Source organism: Dufourea novaeangliae, unplaced genomic scaffold (genome assembly GCF_001272555.1).
Source record: "Dufourea novaeangliae isolate 0120121106 unplaced genomic scaffold, ASM127255v1 scaffold248, whole genome shotgun sequence".
NCBI classification, from domain to species: domain Eukaryota; kingdom Metazoa; phylum Arthropoda; class Insecta; order Hymenoptera; family Halictidae; genus Dufourea; species Dufourea novaeangliae.
The window spans coordinates 2,732,436-2,752,220 of record NW_015374156.1 but is presented as its reverse complement, the minus strand read 5'-3'; the positions used below and the strand labels follow the sequence as shown (position 1 = coordinate 2,752,220).

The window sequence follows — 19,785 nt, the reverse complement described above, 5'->3', positions numbered from 1 at the left end:
ATTTCCTTTCATCGACATCACGGATCGCAGTTACCACGGTCTTTCACCGTGGACTGACAATGTCGAACGTAATTAGTTGACATAATAACAGTCCTCCCCCCACCCCTGCCAACAGAGGAATCCATTTCAAAAGTTTCGAAAGTGCTGCCAAATGAAATCCACCCCGTCTGCTGGTTAAATAGAGCTCTCTCTCCGCACGCATCCCACTCGAACTTCTTCTTCCGTGGTCCCCCACCAACCCCCTACCCACTGTCGTCACGTCGACTTCTGACATTTTCCGTCGAACTCCCGGCGAATGGGAATTAACTTCTCTCGCCCCCTCCTGGTTGCTAGCCGGCGCGAAAATTGAGAGGCCTGATAATTGGGAAGGAGATGGTATCGTCGTGGAATTCTGCATTGATAAGGGACGATTAAATACGCACGGAGTAAAAAAAACAGACCAATTAAACGTCGCCCTACCAGCGAATTATCGCGATCGTCGCGGGCGTCTTAATTGTCGCTGACTTTGTCAACCGATGGAAATCTTCGTGCTTGATTGTTTTTTCAAATTGGGACAAGAGAAAGGATAGGAAAGTTTTATAATGTGGAGAATTAATGTACAGGGTGTCCCAGCTAAATTGGGCCACGTAAATACATATCTGTCCTATTTATTATTGTATGAAAAAACTTCTTAAGACAGACTTGAAATAGTACAAGAGGCATATATAATGCTGGAAATAATTTTTTTCAAGGTCATTCCTTTTACAAGCTTTCAAGGTCATCGGTATTTGTTTTAAACGAAATCCTATATTTTTCTCGAAGTCCTTGTACAGTAAATGAAAACAGATGAATGACTGAATAACGACACCTTTCAATTATGTAACAGTTTTTAAATAATTCAGTCTCTTTGTAATGTACGTATCACTTGTATTTGGATGGCGTGGCAATCCATCTATTAAAACGTATTGTCTAATAATTCAAATAATGGATTACTTATTGGTACAGAATTATATTGAGCCCTCCTATTAAAAGTTAGAACATACAGAAGACATTTGTACCAGTACTTACGATTCATGTACACGTGAACAATTATTTATTATTGTGTAACACACGAAACACAAAATATACTGTATAGTTACCTTATCGATTGATAAGATTATTTTTAGAGAGCCAGGAAATGTTAAACTGCTTTTACCATAGATCCATTCAGTTTCCAGTTGTCAGGAGGCAAAAGTAAAAGAAACGTTCCTCGACGACACAGCGAAAAATTTCCTCAAGGATGACTTTACATAAACCGGGGCATAGAATATACATATTTAACTAGTAAGTCGACTATAATATTCATAATCCTTCATAGCACTGTTCCATTACGGGATATCTCCAGAATACGGTTATCGGGATTAATGTACGCGCTAAGCTTTATGCTCGAAAATTTTACGACTAAGAAACTCGGATGAACGAAGATGGCCGGGGCCATCAAGATAAAACAGACACCTTTGTCATGTTTTAGAGAATAACTAAAAGTGCCATTTACGACTTCCAGTTCCCATTTCGTCCGACACTCCAACCTAGCTCGCGGCTTTAGACGTTCCGGAGGAGGGAAGTTTTTAAACTGGATTTCCCGTCTGGTCTCGTGTGCATTGTGTACAAATTAAGTACACCGCCGAGTAATCCGCTATCTCCTTTAATAAACCGACGACCAACAGTGTCAGTTCGAAGTGTTTTTTCGACGATTTGCCTCGACAAAATGGCGCACGGTGTTGGACCAGAGGTACGAGTATTTTTGAAATGGTACAGATTGTCTAGTTTTAGTTCAAATATGTGTGAAATGTGGCAAAAGAAATGGTAAAGTACCCATCAATATACATTACATAGAATTTATTTTCTTGAGACGAAAAGGTCTCATATGAACGTTCGCATTTCGAGTGGAATCCTCGTAATAAATAACTTGACATCATTTTCTGTTAGATATTATACGTCTACGATACTTTTCAAGAAAAATGTAACCCACATTTTACGATACGAAAAGTGTCTTTACGATATCGTCACGATTTCATTGGCTCGCCAGACGGTATCAGCTTGAGTAACAGATCAGATTATGCATGAAAAACGTGTAAATTAACTTATTAAAATAAGGAAACGATTAAATATTAATTTTGTTCAATTCTTCATTTCGTACTCAAACAATTTTCACGCCATTGGTTAGAAATTCCTATTTACTTAATATTGTCCTTCACCGGTGAAATCTATACTTGCCCTTATTTCATTAAAAGTTATTTTTATAATGATATTCAAGCTATCGAAATCGGAAATATGAGAGCAGAACTTTTTTCCAATTACATTTCTCCAATGTTTCAAATTGAAATCTGTACGCTGTAAAAGGTATAGATATTAAAACTGTTAATCTTCATGTGCCAAATATTTATTGATATCAGTATCATTTAAAATTCGGCTTTAATAATTACAAAATCCCTTTAGTGTTAACTTATCACTGCGTTTACCCTCTTCTCAAACTATTCGTTTCTTCATGGTTAAATAACTTGACAGAATTTTCGGTTAAATATTATTCATCGTCCTATATTATTCCTCGATACTTTCCAGAACAAACTGTAACCCACGGTTTAAGACAAGAAAAGTAACTTTACGACGTCGCCGCGATTTCATACACTCGCCACGCGCGGTATCAGCTTCGGTAACAGATCAAAGTCATCAAGACCACTTTTTTTACGGGCAATATATATACACGGAAAGCGAAGCTTCCCGAGCGTGGAAAACTTCTTTGTAACCCCTGATAAAAAACGTACCCCGGGCTTCTTACGAGTTCTCAAACTGCCGCCTCGCGGAAATAACGCGGCGACTCCGCGAATGCCTTCTTTATTTCAGCATTTTTTTTTTATTACTTGCATTCTCTCTTTTCACCACTGGGTTCACCGTGCAAAGTTGTGTTTTGTTTTTTGTTTCTTTTTTTTTCGACGAAGCGCCCGTGTTAATGAGGCTGAAGGCCCGACGTTGAATGCCCTGAATGTTAGCGCAGACTTCATCCCACCCCCATCCACGGTCTCGCTTTTGAAAGTGAGCCCCGGGATCAGTGTGTACAGGGTGTGTTCATTGTAACGATCCGCAGGATTCTCTGGGCGTTCGTCGCGAGCTGATAGAAAAATATCGCGTAGAGAGCTGGTGTCTAGTCTGAAACGAGCTACGGAACGTTCAGTTTTGTGAACTGACGACATTTATAGTGAGGTGAAACGAAATATGGGCGCAGAATTTTTGTTTACTATTTATTGCAGTGATGGGCAACTCAGCGCCCTCCAAACTCACCAGCGGGCAACAACGTGCAGCATGCGGGTATATGGCAGTGGTGGGGGAAATGTGTGAATGAGAGCACGTATCTATCATTTTCTTCACACACAAATATGTCGTGAATCACGACTCGTGACTCGTGATGTGTTCTGCTTCGCAACCTCTCCTTTATACGTCTCATTTATTTTTCGTGAAATCTAATAGTGGGCAAAAGTTGCCTTTTATAATGGTATAGAAGCTGACGAAAACTGACATATGGGGACAGAATTTGTGTTTATTGTTCATTTAAGCTGTCATAGTCTGAACTTAATCAGCAGATTTTTTTAAGGTGAAGCAAACCACTGAAAAATTATTGTTTTAATTGATTTTATAAGTTTCTGGTAACTTTTTCTTAGTAATTTACAGTGATTTACTTTTTACTTTCACCGAGTAAATTTTCTTACTGTGTAACAATAATTTTGGATGAAAGGAATGTATGCCTTCTTTATTTTCTCATTTTTTAACTGTATCTTTACATTAATCATTTTTTCCAACAAGTCTATGGAAATCTTTAACAAATATTTACAAAAAATATATTTTTAAAAAGCCAGAAATCTCTTCCATATTTATTTTTTAATTTTATATTATGAAATATTACTATTTATCCTCCAAGATATATTTCAATTTTTACACAGAGATTAAAACTGTTCCACATTTATTTTATAGTTTGAAAGTCTCGTTCGACATAGTTTCCTAAAATAGCGGAAGACAATACAAAATTCCATTCCTCCAGAATTCGCCATAAAACAGTAAACCAATAAATAATTTACCATAAAATACCCAGACCTTCCATCTGTCTTTATACCATTACAATAGTCAACCGTCATTCAATTCCTCCGCAACGAAGAAAACACCAAATTAGATCCACTTCCTTTTCTACCTCGAAAACACATTGCGTGTAAACGAGTTCGTCCGATTCATCGTCGAACGTGATCAAAGAATTACAAGAACACAAACGGTCCCGTGACATCGAACGGTCAAATCGAATCACATGTTCGAACAGTTGAACTGGTTCTCCCCACTTCCGGTTCCCTTTCGTGGCGCCCACGTGACCGCCCTTAGGAAGCCCGCGGCAATTAAAGAAAAATTCGTTATCCGAGCAGCGTGTCCTGTGTTGTGCTCTCGCAACGATACGGAAAACAATCGTTAACTAGAAACATTCCTATTGTTTTCCGTCTGGAAGGTTCTTGTATACACACATTTAATAAAAGAATAATCGTTGTCTCCGGGGGTTTTTAAAACGGAATTTCCCCGATGCAGCCGCTGAAAATATTCGACAGGAGGGGGATTTGCTCTAGAAATTCTGCGATATTATCCACCCATTGTCAACCGAAAGGATTTGTTCGGCGGTGGTGGGTGGGAGGGGGTGGAGGGCTCATTCAAGGAAAGCCATTGTCGGGGACAACCGTGTCGGGCGTTTAACGTAAATTGCTGTGCGTCCGTTAATAAATATCGCGGGCCACAGCCACTTCGCGACCATAAAAGACGCGCAGCTATTTCTGCATTGGTCTGATTTCAAGCGGTTCGAGATTCCGACTTGCAGTTTCGTCTCTTTCCCAGAAGTATCCGCGATGGTAACCGATGTATATTATTCGAGATCTGGAACACAATGGCTGTTGAGAGTTTTAACTTTTGACGTTCGAGGTAGTGTTCTTTCACTCGAAGATACTCGAAGAGGTATAATATTAGATCGTTACACGTGAAATGGCCGATTTTACCGATGAGTAATATTTATGGATGTAAAAACAAACGCCACGTGTCAGAATTTTACAAAATTTGAGTTTATGCATTAATTGAGAATGTAAAATATAGGATTTATGTATTTGTACAGGGGAAAATGCATGAAAACCAAGTTTATATGTTCAAAAGAATAATGTAATTTAACCGAAGTCCAATATCCAATTTTTACGCATTTGGCGAAACAACGTAAGTCCGCGAAATTTTGAGAATAGGACGACGGTATTTTTCTTTTGTAAAAAAGGGACTTATTTTGGAAGTAGAATCTATCAGTTATAAAAATAATTTTTGAAAAAGCGATTTCTTTCTCTCTTTCCAGAATCAAAAACACAGTTTAACTTCCCACATTTTGGAAATCTCAAACAATTACTGAATGTGTCATTCAAAAAACAATTTAATAACTTTGTTGCGTCAGACGCACGATGATCTGTATGGACCAAAACATTTTCCATTTCAATAAAACCGGACTGAGGCAGAGGGATATGTTTTAATGGTTCAAAACACGAACTTATTGTCCTAAGAAGGTGCACACTCAATATTTCCGCAACAATTTTGAAATTAAAATACAAAATTAGCTTGCATTTCAATTGCACCTGTATAAATTGACAATTTCACGATTTCAACTATATTTTCTAAGCTAAGTTTAATTTTGTTTATGTATTTTCAGTAGACAATCGTTAATTCAAAATTATCCAGTGTGATATTACGATTCTATTTCTACACAAGCACAAAACCAACACATTTTTCATATTAGAGGTCTAATGATTTGAGCACCTCTAAAAATACATATATGATTCTCGTAATTCCAACACAATCTGATACTTTCAAATATTTTCAACTTACCATATACACAGAAAACTTACCCTCAACATCCGACCATAACCAAACCTATTCACCAAAACCACCCTAACAGCTATACACCCCAAATCGCAATAAAATGACCACAATAACTAATCGACAACTCCTCGAGCAATCCCCCTGTCCCTCCCACTAAAACAATCACTCCATACATCCTCGAAACAATTTTTCAAGTGTCATTACTACCCCTAAAAACTATCCACAAGAAAACACGTGGTACAAAAAAACAACGAAAAGTGATGGAAGGCAAACCTGTACGCGTCAAACTTGCGCTGGTCGGAACTTCCACAGGCTCCTTTCACCCTGGAAAACAAGTTATTCCCTGACAATCGTCTTATTTCAATGTCGTTTAGAGGGTGGAGGGCGGGAAGAAAGAGAGAGGAAATATGGCGGCCACCGGATGCCCGCCATATCCGCTTGCAAGAAGAAACGACGACGGCCCTCAGAGAAGGGAGGTGAACCTGGAAAGCCGGAAAAGCTACCGCGGCCTAGTTTCTCGGGGGGAGTAAAACCGTTTCGCCCCTGTTTTACACGGTCTAATGTCCGACCACCGCCGCGTGCACTTCTAACGCCCGCTTGTTAATGCGTTACTTGTACCGCCTCGCTCGCTCGCGTGTCTCTGAGTGCACGAGGGAGGGGGGAGGGGAAGGGGGCATGCATTATTCAGGAATACTTTGCATCATTTAGGAGCACGTTCTCTTGCGCCGATTACGGGAGGGCGGCGAAGAGATCTTGTGCCTCAGGAACTGAAGGGGAGGTTGGTAAATTCATTTCCATAGCGTTTTATATCTGTCGGAGGCTTTACTTAATGTCGCGAACTGGCTGTTACGAGTTGCTTTTTGCCGGGCGATTGTCTAACAACGGGAAATTAAGGGCAAACGTAGGATCTGCGAGTTTTATAGGAAATTGGTGGGAATGTGAATGAATTTTTAACTTTGACTTTGTTTTAGGGTGACTGTACGAAAGTCAGAAAATGATCGTTTTCGTTTTTGCAGCTCATTGGCATCTTTTCACGTAAAAATCAACCCTTTTGGAGCGACAAACTTTTGACGAATGGGTGTTGAAAACTGCATTCAAAAATATTGGAACAAGTTCCAAGCTTTTCAAGACATTGCACCCCAAAATACGATATCCCGACACGCTTGCGGCTCAACGGCGTTAACGACCGCCATCTTGGAATCAGTTCGCATAACCTAAAAGACGCCCATGATACGAAACGTGTCGCAGCCGCCGAAACTTTCCCTCGTAACAAAATCAATTCCGACACGGAGACTAACGTTCGATCAACTCCTGTCGATCCAATCAATCGGCTGGACAAACACGAATTCCCATCTCCATCCACGGCGAAGAAAAAAAACGACAAACAGGGGGACCGTTCCTCGAAGGGGCAAAACTCCCGTGACTCCTGACAGAAGGGAAATAATTAACTTTATCCCTCCGCCAATGGAAGATCGCTCCAGAGTGTACGTTCTATCTCTTTTCTTCTCCACGTCGAGCGATTCCCTTCCACCACGCTCGAGCAGTCCGAGAACTTTTCAGACACACTTTGTACACTCGATACCGGTTCGAAATCCCGTGGTGATACAGCATTCCCTCATTCAATTATCGCTAAACCCTGAAACAACTCTGACCCCCCCCCCCTCCTCACCTATTTCGTCCCGGTCCATTCTTCGCGCGTTCACGAACCCTCGGAACGCAATGCGTGAATCTAACTGTCGTTCCCCCTCCCCTTTCCTCATCCGCGCCGCCATTCTCTGTTCCCCGTTTTGTCGACGTCGCTGCAATCCCACGATCCGACGATATTGCTCAACTTCCAGCTCACTGTTCTAGAAAATGTAAAATAGGCGTTTCCCGGCGCGACACGCGCCACGAAATCGCGTTCAATTTTGTTGCGTCTGATAGAGGACAGGTGGATACGAGTTGGGGGGGGGGCGGTACGGGGAAGGGAGTAACGAGAACGGTGGAGGGGGAGGATGGTCGGTTCCGGTAGGAAGGAATGCGAATTGCTTCATCCGCGTTGCGTCTAGTCCCGTACCCAATCTGCGACGCATCTTTTATTCGGGATTATTTTGTTCTCCATGCCGCCGGTCGGGTTTTCACGTGTGGTTCCTCTTCCTTTCGCGCTGTTGCCTTCTCTGTTTTTTTTATTTTTTTTTAATAGAGATTCATTCCTTTTTTTCCCCCAGGATTAAAAAGTTGTGATTGATTGAGACCTCGTTGCGGTCACCGTGACGTATTACTCCGCGCGGAGGGACTGACAAATCGTTTCGTTATGCGTATTTCCGGACGACAATTTCGTGTAAAAATGGATTACACATGCTGAACGACGGACGGAACTTGTTTTTCGGTTTCGTTGTAGTGGACGCGGTGTGGGTTTGTTGAGAATTGGGACAGCTTGTTTTTAGGACATCTGGTCTGTACGAAGAAAATGTGATATTTCGTAAAATTATATATTAGGCCACTTTTATTAGTTCAAAATGTCATAAGCGTTTTCCATCGAGCTTCAGTGTTTCATAAAGTATATTTATTTCAAGATTTTCAGTAATTTCGTAATGGCATATAACATTTACTGCAGATTCGATAAGCGTCATAATACTTACGAACGGGAGTGTATACAGTAGTGGACATATTTGTTGTGTCACCCGAATATTAAACACTTTGTTGCTTATTCCTCCTTTTACATGGAAAATTAATTAAAATTATGACGACCGATCATGCCACAGTGGTTTCATGCGAGTGTCAACTGGTATTTTATAGATATTACGAATTATTGAATGTTTTTATACACATAACAAGAACCATATTTTGTTAATTCTTGACAAAAACAACCGATCATTGGTGAAATTGGCTGGCGAAACTAGCCGGTCGTCCTAGCGTTAAAACATTTTGATTTTTTTATTGGCTCTATCCAGTCTTTCGAAAACCAAGTTTACAGAGTCTTGTAATTACCAGTTTGTTTTTCTCTCTTGCATTTTCCAGCTATATGTTTTATTTTAATTTCATTCTTCGTCCGATTTATATTTATATAAACATGTTAACATTTTTTAATGGGAATTATCCCGTAGAATAAATAAATAAAACAAATATTTATCGCAAAAATACATAGCTATCTTAGCCAAAATAAGTCGAGACTCTAACCACAGTAAAAAAAGAAGTTAATTAATCTCCTTATCGCTGCACACTAATAATTATCCAGTTCACGATCACGAATAATTCTTAAAACTAATTCCAAGAAGAATTCCAGAGATTCCAGGAATAAACGTACAATAAAAAGCAAGTACCTACCATCCTAAAACAAAATGGCGGATATTTTCATCACATCGACTATATATATATACGTACGAAAGTTTAATCTCGAAATTAAATTGAATATCCGCCGCGCGTACTCGTTGTAACACGAGCGCCTTAAGGATAAAGAAACGGAACGTACAACGTATAAAGGTAGTATACGAAGGGGGAAATGTAGTCACGTAAGGAAGGGAGGTGGGACAGGTTGTAGAGAAAACAGTGGGGAGGAACGCAATACCATGGCCCGGATGGGGAGATAGGGGAAGAAATTAGGGAAGGAAAAAGATGCTCCCGTTTAAGTGGCGAAAGCTCACGGACACTGGGGAAACGGAGGGAACACGGTTTAGTAATGCTGTTATCGCGGTGGACAGCGGAGGAAAGTATGGCAGCTATTATTCCGCTGAATACCTTTACCTAGCCCGCCGCCGCGTAATTCTCATGGCGAAGACGCTGTGCTGCGTGCTCCGTGGCCACGGAGGCTTCTTTTCCGCTGACAAGATGGCGGCCGGAACATCCGTCTACGTTCGTTTTTATCTGGCGAAATTGTCGGTTGCCTCGAGAACGGTGCGGATTAGGGGAGAAAAACCGGACCGGGAAGAGAATCTTTATTTTTCCCCGTGGTTTCCTTGCGAAGGACCGCTGCACAGTCTGGGTTTTTTTTTGCACGGACAAGTGTATATCGACCTTACTGTTATCGATACGATCCTCTAACCTCCACCCCCGTCGAGGAATTAGGAGCACGGGATGCGATAAATTTTCGTTGTACCAAGCCTTGAAAAACAGTAATAACCGTTGTTTGTTAGAAGGGGAATAGGGGGTCGACCTGTCGAATTTAAGGAGCGATGGTAAATTCAATGGCCGTTACAAAAGAGATCGATAAATGGTTATGGCCGAGTGAAGGGGACGATGGTTATGGGAACTGGGACATTACTGGTTTAGATATGTATAGGGGATCGATGCGAAGAACACTTGAAGATGGGATTGTGGACCTTCCAATATTCACACTTTGAATTTAATTATATATGAGTTACTTAGATTTTTGGCAGGATAGAAGTGGAAATTGATAATGTAGGATGCATTCTACATGTCGAAGCGGCCCAAAAGTCGAAATTCAAATTTTTCAGAGTTTTGGTGATTTTGAAACTTTGTTTCACATAAACAAAGTTACACCATCGCCATCTGGCTTGGAATTTTTGGAGGTCAACTTGCGATATTTTTCTGGATGATGGATCCACGTGTTGGAAAATATTTCACGTAATAAAATGAAAATTGAAAATTTTTTAATTGTGACACTTTCCTTGTGGGGGTGCGATATGTTTCAATGTTACACTTGAAAGTGCTCATAATGAAACCAAAATTCTTTTTAGCAGCTTTATTTGTTATACGTCTAGAATACAGTAATTTATTCAAAGGGAAGAACATCGTTGAAATTAGAAAAATCGACTGTAGTTCAATTGCATTTTAATGAATATTCAATGATTTACAGTAAATTATTTTATATGAGAATTTTCTATTATAATTATGTTACTCTATATGCAGTGTAAGTTGCTAAAAATAACTCTTCTGGTGTCATTATGACCATTTGTAAGTACAACCATTGGCTGGCACGTCTGTTCATTGCAGGCTGTTTCTACTTATTTCCAGAAAAAATGTTATTCCTCGTTTTCGACTTACCCTCACATATAGAATTGAATTTTAAATCAAATATTCCAAGTCAGCCATTTTAAACACCGCTATGATTAAATAACTCTGCAACCAATACAAGATTAATTCATAATTTCAATCATAAATTTCCTGTTCGTTGTGTAGTCTTTAATTTCCACTCCTATAAAATCTCAATCTTTGAATTGGTATCGATATTTTTCATTCACCGATCTCAGATTAAATCACAGAATCGCGCGAAGTCTAATTATTGCTCGTGTAACGTTCAATTTAATAAAAAGACTCCAACAATAGCAATTTAAAGCTCCCTCCATCGGTGCAAACGAGCACAAATTCTAAATTTAGATCCACAAATACTGAGGCAGTAAAAACCACAGGGGATCCTGAAGCAAGAATAATTAATGTATCTCTATCGAGAACTCGCGATATTCTAATTTAAAACGAAATGCAAAAAAATAAATCACGAGGGTCAGAGTTCGCCTCGGATTATGTCAGGGACCAGGCTTAATTTCCTATTCCCCGTAATACGCGAACCTGTACTACTCGGGTGAAGAATTCCATGGAGGCTAAATCGCAAATCAAAAGCTACTCGTGGCGCGCTGTATCGCTCTGCGGAGCGGTAGCTGCTGGTCGAAAACGTATTTTCCAATATCGATAGCCGGCCCAGTTTCCTCTTCTTCAACGATGCACCCCACGCGAGGCGAACCGATCGAAAAGCACGTTGCATCAGGCGAAATGAAGTGGCAAATAACCGTTACTACGGAGTTTCCTGGTCAATGCGTTTCTGTTCGTTCCTTTTCTTCGGTTTTTCTGCAACAACGTGGCCGGGGATGGGGGAGGCCGAAACACACTGGTCGAGGATAACGTTCCGCCATTTTTCCGAAACCCTCTCCATCGTCGTCTCGTGTTTAACCTGGTGGTTACGATTCGTTGAAATGCTGAGGGACTTTCGTGGGACGGATAGAAATAGTTTCTGCGAAACGAAAATATTCTCGGGACATTAGATATTATGAATTGAAGAAGAATCAATGATTCGAATTATTTATAATTTCTCAGAGGTTTCTTGCATAGACACTTTTGTTTTGTGAATTTGCTGGATAATTTCTCTTACGGCATTGCCTGAAATTGAATTTTGTCTCCGTGACCAAGAAATGGAAAATGGTTTTTAATATTGAAGACTAGTTTCTTTGTTGAATCTGTCAATGTTTAATTATATGTTAACAAATATGACTTAACCCTTTGACGGTATATGACGAGTATACTCGTCACGAGGAAAAAGCCACTTTTTGGATAATGACGAGTATACTTGTCGTGTGAAAGTATAAAATACCTTTTGGTATAGAAATTGAAATTTTAGCAAAAATTGAACCATATATAACTTTCATTAGAATAAAGGAATCAAATGAATTGTGCACACAGATACACATTTCCAAAACAAAATTCTACCGTTAAAGGGTTAAACCTGAATATTCTAGTTAAATAATTTTCCTTCTTTAACTGTCTTTTGTTAGTAAATATGTACTATCTATGCATATTAAAGATTTTTGTATAGATGAAACCGAGTGAAACTAATTTCGCCTAGCTAAACTAAGTTAAAGATTATTTTAGGCATTCGACTATATTTAAGGAACTATCCAAGTGAACATTTAGTGCAGATATTAATAATACCGCGATGTTAGAAATGAAACTATCTCCGCCTACCAGTACAGTTATATAGAAGTATTGATTATTAAAAAAAATAAATTTGAAAAATAAAATTCAAAGTGTTCGCAAGTACGGTACAATGTATTGTAATACCACAGAAGCGTTCCTTTGTATCAGTTTATAATAAATGTAGCGACGCAGAAAAGTTTATGGACAATTACCTTTTTAGCTCGTCCTAAACTGTTCAAACAAGTGTTAATATGCTCGGGTCAGTGAATATACATATAAATAAAAAAGTTCTTCTACCCTTTTAACATCCAAGAATTTTTATAGCACAGATAAAGAGTATTTATAGAAATTACACTACAACCGTTGTAATTTTACAAATAAATTTACTAAGCTTTTATGAAATATTACGATCCCCATATTCAACGCTTATAGGTGTCATCGATACTGAACATGTTAATCTCGTCTATCCCTAGATTTGGAACTACAAGGTGTGATTGAAACACTAAATTCAAATTTAAGTTTTTGAAAGCGTAGCATCTGTTTAACTCTCAAAGTAAAATTTTCAAATGATTTATTATCGAAACATTACTGTCACATCTTGTACATCACATCCGTTCAATCTTCAAAATAGCATTTCTAAACGACTTATTGTTAATATGGAAAGTTTACTGTCACATCTGTTTAATTTTGCAAATAACATTTCTAAATGTCTTATTATCGAAACTTTATTGTCATATCTTGTACATCAAATCTCTTTAATTTTCCAAATTACAATTTTAAATCACTCATTATCGAAACTTTATTCTCACGTCTTGTACATCACATGTATTTAATTTTGAACATGCCATTTTTGAATGTCTTAGTATCAAAACTTTATTGTTACGTCACCTAAATTATCCTGGCCAGTATGTAAAGTAAAATCTGTGCTGTTATTGGTTCGTAGTAATATAAGGTTCGTTCGTTTCTGTTACAGCGCCGCCGCAGAAAGTGGAAATCAACAATCACGCGAACAAGAAAACGATCGAGGTGAAAGTCGGCGAGTCGCGGCTCCTGGAGTGCGTGGTTCGATCGGCGAAACCGGCCGCGACGATCGTCTGGTACCGCGGGAACGTGCAGATCAAAGGGGGCGAGACGAACACCACGCCGATCTCCATCGAGGGCGGTAAGTACAGTAATTACCGCTTAATAGACCCATTTTCCCCCACTTAACACTAGAATCACCAAGCCCGCGAAACTAACAGATTTTAGATTTTTTATTTTACAATCACTAAACTTGTAAAGAAATTCTCGTTACAATTTGCGTTGACTCTCAATATATTATGCACTATAAATTGTATTATGTATTATTAGACTGTGGGTGTTTATGCATTTATAGCATCTTTTAACTTATAATATGGAAAAAATAAAGGTTTTTAATAAAGTTTAATACTATTATGTATTATTACTAACGTAGTAAAGCCTATAGTGGAGAATTCAAAATTCTGCTCAATTTTAATTTTTTTGATATTAGTTCTGTCTGTGAATTTGCATAAACTTCCACGATCTATTGATATTACTGTATTATACAGTTTAATTTAGTATATATTCAATAGTCTGGTACTTCTAGTGTTAATTGATCAACGGAGTCATTTCCTTCAATTTCTAGAACTGTTTCCACGTAGTATCCACGTTATCTGTTCTACGTATATGGTAAAAACAGCTGTTCGAAACTTCTTTTCGATTTCACGTATACTTAATGTTTCTCACTCGTAAATTCGTTGGGGCCCACGTTCTGCCCTTAAAATCGAGGAAGTATTATTACGCGGCTCGAACTTCTTATCCTTGAGATAAGAGTCGACGAGCATCAGGGTCCTTTAAGAGGACAATTTATATCGAGCTTTATTCCCGAAGACTTATTTGCATAAGAAGATGTATCTAGGGCTTTGTCCGGGTACTTTATTTACAGGCTGTTTCGGAAACACTGCGTGTTGAACTTTCGAATATATATGTATATGGCCTATCAGACTAAAAGAAGGAAGTTGCGAACAATGTATAAACTCATTTAGTATGCGATTGATACTATGTTCAAAGTTTCTTTTTTTTAAATCGTTTGATTTTTTTAATATGTATTTATCGTTGCATCAACTACACATACACTACCCTCGAAAAGTTTAGAAGCAGCCATAGTTTTTAGTTAAACAAACGACCCTTTGTCAATACGTTGAAAGTAATCGTCTGTAGAAAAAAGTTTATTGTATATTTCGACCTGCTCACAGAAAAATTTGTTTTCCAAAAATTCTTTATTTTATCGAATGTTGCGTATATACTTACATATTATTTCTGCTTGTGCTACATAACTCTGAAAGTGATTTATAGCAGAATGGGCAAATTTAGATGAAGAATATTTTAAGAAATAAATAAATAAAGTACCCAAAATTTCTTTCGAAGTTATTAAAAATAAAGGTGGTTACTTTATTTGATAAGGGAAAAATTTATTTTTGTTTCTTCCAAATTGGTTTTGTTGTATATAATATAAGAATTCGATTATAATAAAATATCTGTAACTGACTTTTTAAGATTTTATTTAACTGCTTTCAAACGTTTGAACGGTAGTGTACGCGGTTATGTATTTAGAATTTTAGGACGTTCTAGATTTTTCACTAATTTTTCAGTAAAACGTTTGTTCAATCGTTCGAACGATAATTTTATGTTTGTACTAGATATTCAGATTTCGCGCTATGAGGTCGCAGAATTTAACTCCATAATAATCGTCTCAGCTTTTTTTGTGTCATATTTACTGATTAATGATTCTCGCCTGATATAGATTTCACCTTCGTAATTTAAAGTGACTACGTAATTTATCTCATGGTTCATTTAAAGGGACGACGAAAAAAAAGTGGAAGAGTCACGGGACAACAGAGGTAAAAAAGCGCTCGTAATTCAAGTTCGTAAGACTTAATAGGGAAAGGTCGCGACAGACCCGACGAAATAACAAAACGGGGCAAAACTGCTCGGAGCTCGACAAGATAGATCGAGCAGAAATAATTGACACAGACTGACGGTAGGAATGGAACGAATGAGTTTTCTTCCCAAAATTAAGTCCTCTCCCCATTTCCCTTGTACGAGTCTTCGTAAACTATGATTAATCTTTGTTTACGTTGATCATGGATTACAAAAGGAAATTTTACTTTCACCGTGAGGACCCCCGCCGAGTCAATATATCCTCGTTAATCAAATTTAGGCAAATAGAGGGTCGAACCGTTAGAAACATCGCAGTCATCCTTTTAATTTAACGGAAACAAGAGTAATCGAGTTGTAATGAATATTTATCACGTTAACAAAATACTGCAGCTTCACATATATTGGATGGAATATAAACAATTACTGTTGACATTTCAAAAAATTCCAAGATCAATCGGTATTGTGTAAATTAAATATACTCAAGATCATAAGAAAATATTGTGTCACATTTAACAATTTTTTTGTTTTTGATAATAATATATGTTACATAACATGTATGTTTGTATAATTGTAGCAAATCATTCTTTTATAATTTCTTCAGTTTCTACTGATTTTTCAAAACATCTTCAGATAAAAAAACCAACACGTACCACGATTTTGGGAACACCCTGTATTATTACCAACTTATTTTATAGTAATCTCATATTCACGTTTACATTTTTATAGCAATATCATTCCTACAAACTTTCCCATACTAAACACTTTATGATGAAATTTTCCAACAAGTAAATTACTTATTAAAAGATTGTTTATCCAACTAAGAGACCACTTTTGTAATCCTATTACAGTTAACACCGGCAAAAGCACAGTTCCAGCCCGCAAACTTCAAAAGTTCGTTCAACGTGTATCGCATTTTTTTAAACGGTCCCCCAGCAAAAAGGCATCGGGCGGCAGTTTTCTTTTCCGTCGTAGGAACTTCGAATCATTTTTCCGGCCGGTTTAATAATTAAACGACGGCCCCGTTCTACGCGGGCGTTCTTCGCTTTCGAAAGCACACACAAGAGAATAACTTAATAGAGTGTCTTAGTTGCTCCATTATATTCTCTCCAACAATGCACTACGGCTCCCCGCGTTCGCCCCATATTCCCTTCTTTTCGTGCGCTCCTCCAACATAGTTAACGTTTCATGATCTCCGGGGTCGTAACTATGCTTCGCTCGGGCACTTATTCCAGCCGCTTGAAAGTTTTATATATCGCCGTCCCCGTGCAGACCGCGCGAAGATTTTTCCGCCGTGTAATTCAAGCACCTATACCTACTTACTTCGTGCATTACGCCGCGATAAAAATACTTTCTTACACGTTGATGATATTAATTGTAACTGCTTTCCCGGGCTTTTCTTCTTGTGTTTGTTCGCCCTCGAAACGCGAAACACAAACCATTCCCGTCCGTTGTTTTCACAGATAATAAAGACGAAAGTTATTTAAAAATAAAGACATTCATTCGTATATTCTAGAAGCATTTAATTACGTGTGATAAGCACGCCTTTTTTCGAGATATTTAACCCTTTTGTTTATACTGTTGCCATATGGCTATGTATTCGAAATTACGAAATAAAATACTAGTATCATATATTTTTTCATAGATGTGAGTGGGGGAACCTGTTGTACCTTGGGTACAGTTTTAATTTTTAAATTTGATAGTTAAGCTACGCAGATTGTATTTCCTAAAGTCGAGTTCAGCTTCGACCGCAAGTTCAATTCAAGGTAACCTATTATCGAACGAAACGATTTATTAGACAGTGCACAAGGGTTAACCAGCGATTCATCGAAAGACACGTAAGAAGAATAGACTCTAAAATTGACTCTTTTATCCATTCAAGAATAGACTCGATTAATCATTTCCCTCTTGAACGCCCATCGGCCGATCACATTGGCGCGCAGACATAATAAACTCGGCAGCGTTTCCATCAACGACGGATCCCCCCCCCCCCCCCCGTCATAACCTTACAGAGATAAAAATCCTCGAATACAACAATTTGTTGTATAACACTGTTGTGCTATATAGTGTAGACGTAGCTTAATCCTGTTTCTGAATTTTAAAAAAATATAAATTATTTTTTCAGATATCTTTCGAACGCACTTTTGAAACAGACTGTAAAATGAGAGATCGCTAATCACCGTGGGCCGATTTGCATCGATGATCGATAATTACTACCGATAGTCGTCTTTTGATACATATTTATATCCTTCGGTTGGGGGGGGGGGCATTTATACGACCCGATGTCTGAAGTATCGGACGAAACGAAGGGACAAACCGATCTTTCGGGGTTCATTAAGTCGCGCACGGGGACAATTTAAATAAAGTTAACGACCAAGTCTGTTTCATATTCATTAATTATTACTTCGAAACCGACGAAGTAACGGGAGGATGACGGTCGTGCGCGCGCGAAGTCTTTGCTCGTCCGACCATAATGGCCTCCTTTTCCTCCTCCTTTACGTCGCAGTCCTCCTGTGCCTATTACTTCTGCTTCCGCGGCACTCATCTTTTATAACATTTCCCTCTCCCGTGAATGTTTTCCTTTATCTTGAGGCGTGCAGTTCGGCCGGATCAATAGTGCTCCGGGTGAGAGGGGGGAACCGATTTCACTTCTGAAAATTGCTCCTTCATCTCTCTTCCGTTACTACGACCGCTCTGTCTCGCGGCCGCCATCTTCCTTTCCCGGGGTCCTACCTGTTCGTGTTTTTTTTTGTGTCGTAAAAAATAAGTCGAAGGTACAAAATCAAATTTTTTCATTTGTCACTTCCTCTTCGAGAAAATCGACTGTGGAAAATAATCTGGAACGCGTATATTCGTCCGTGGTAATAAGTAGATAATACAGAGTCCTCTCGATTATTGTCCTAAATTCGGGTCCGTGCCGAGACAATAATCTTATAGGGGGAAACGCTTCAGACCATCGTCGATTTGTTTTCTTTTGCCGAAAGCGCGAACCTCGGCAATAAAAGCGGAGAGACAGCAATATAACAACTGAACAATACTCGTTAGAACAAGCCGGACAATAATCGAGAGGAGTCTGTAGTGTGAACTGCTTAGTTGGTTACTACGGCCGCTCTATCTCGCGGCCGCCATCTTTCTTTCCCGGGGTCCTACTTGATCGCGTGTTTTTCGTGCCGAATTGTTGCCCCATCGTTGATGCCTCGGGACTTTAATTGTCGGTAAAAATGGATTAAAGAGGAATTAGGTTCTCAGAGGCGATGGTCTCTGGTTGAATTCCGCGGCCTAGGAATTCACTTTAACCGTTGCTTTTACGTACGATCGATTGACCGATTGATCGATGTTCGCCCCGGGATTAACGTGGTAGAATTTCTGGGACGGGTTTTAGGTGGAAAACGGTGAAATAGTGCCTGTTGGGAGATGGGGCGGTTGTTTGAAATATTAAGGACGAAAGGTAAATTTGGACAGATGGTTTTACAGGCTTCTGTTCTATTTTTATGGTGGCAGTTTAAGTGGCGATTAATAGGGTGGATAATGGGGGATTATTAATTTTCTATAATATTGCAGTTGAATAATAAATGAAATTATTATTACGCGTGTATATTACTGAATTACAATTATATTGTAACTAACAAGGGTGAAAAAACGTATTTTGTTTGATGAAAATAGTTACTAAGAATCACAATTGGGCAATTTGATACATTTCGATTTTATCAAATTGAAATTTTTTTTATTTATTTTGTATGTATTTTCTCATACTTTCCATTACAATGTATAAAGAGATAGGAGAAAAATAAAATGTTTGATGTTAAATATTAAATGTTAAGTAGAATAGGAATGCAATGAACAGACGTGCCAGCCAATTCCTATTCAATTGCACGCGTTGCAGCACATTTTCAAATTCGATTATTTCGAAAACGAAACCTCAGAAACAATTTCGTTATTCTTGAGTGTTATGCTACTTTGGGCCGTACTGTCTCCCTGACCTCATTTATACTACGACTTCAGGCCCATTCTGTATATCATACAATACAATATAATCTAGTATACATTCAACGCGTTAAAAAAGAAAAACAAATTATTCACAGAATTTTTGATTCGCTCTAACATTTTAAACTACAAAATAACAATCAAAGAAAGATGACGAAAAAGTCTCGGTTGAAAAAAGAAGAAAATATTCTGAAAATTGCGTATGCTGGAAGGTAAGCTTTGCAAAAATAAAAAAAAGATCGTATCAACTGACAACTCTGCGCCACGAAATTCTTAAAGAATTCTTTCCAAGGCATGCAAAGAATGGGAGAAGCAAGAGCATCCTGAAACTACCGTGCGTGGAAAAGC

The 19,785-nt window shown here is 38.5% G+C and overlaps 1 protein-coding gene across 1 annotated transcript in view; it reads left to right on the top strand.

The window, feature by feature from the left end:
- Positions 1 to 19,785, top strand: part of LOC107191897 (nephrin-like) — a 96,593-nt gene that overhangs the window by 53,973 nt on the left and 22,835 nt on the right. The window contains exon 4 of the mRNA XM_015581038.1: positions 13,490 to 13,678. Coding sequence (XP_015436524.1) covers positions 13,490 to 13,678 — 189 coding nt within the window. The remainder of the gene's footprint in view (positions 1 to 13,489; positions 13,679 to 19,785) is intronic.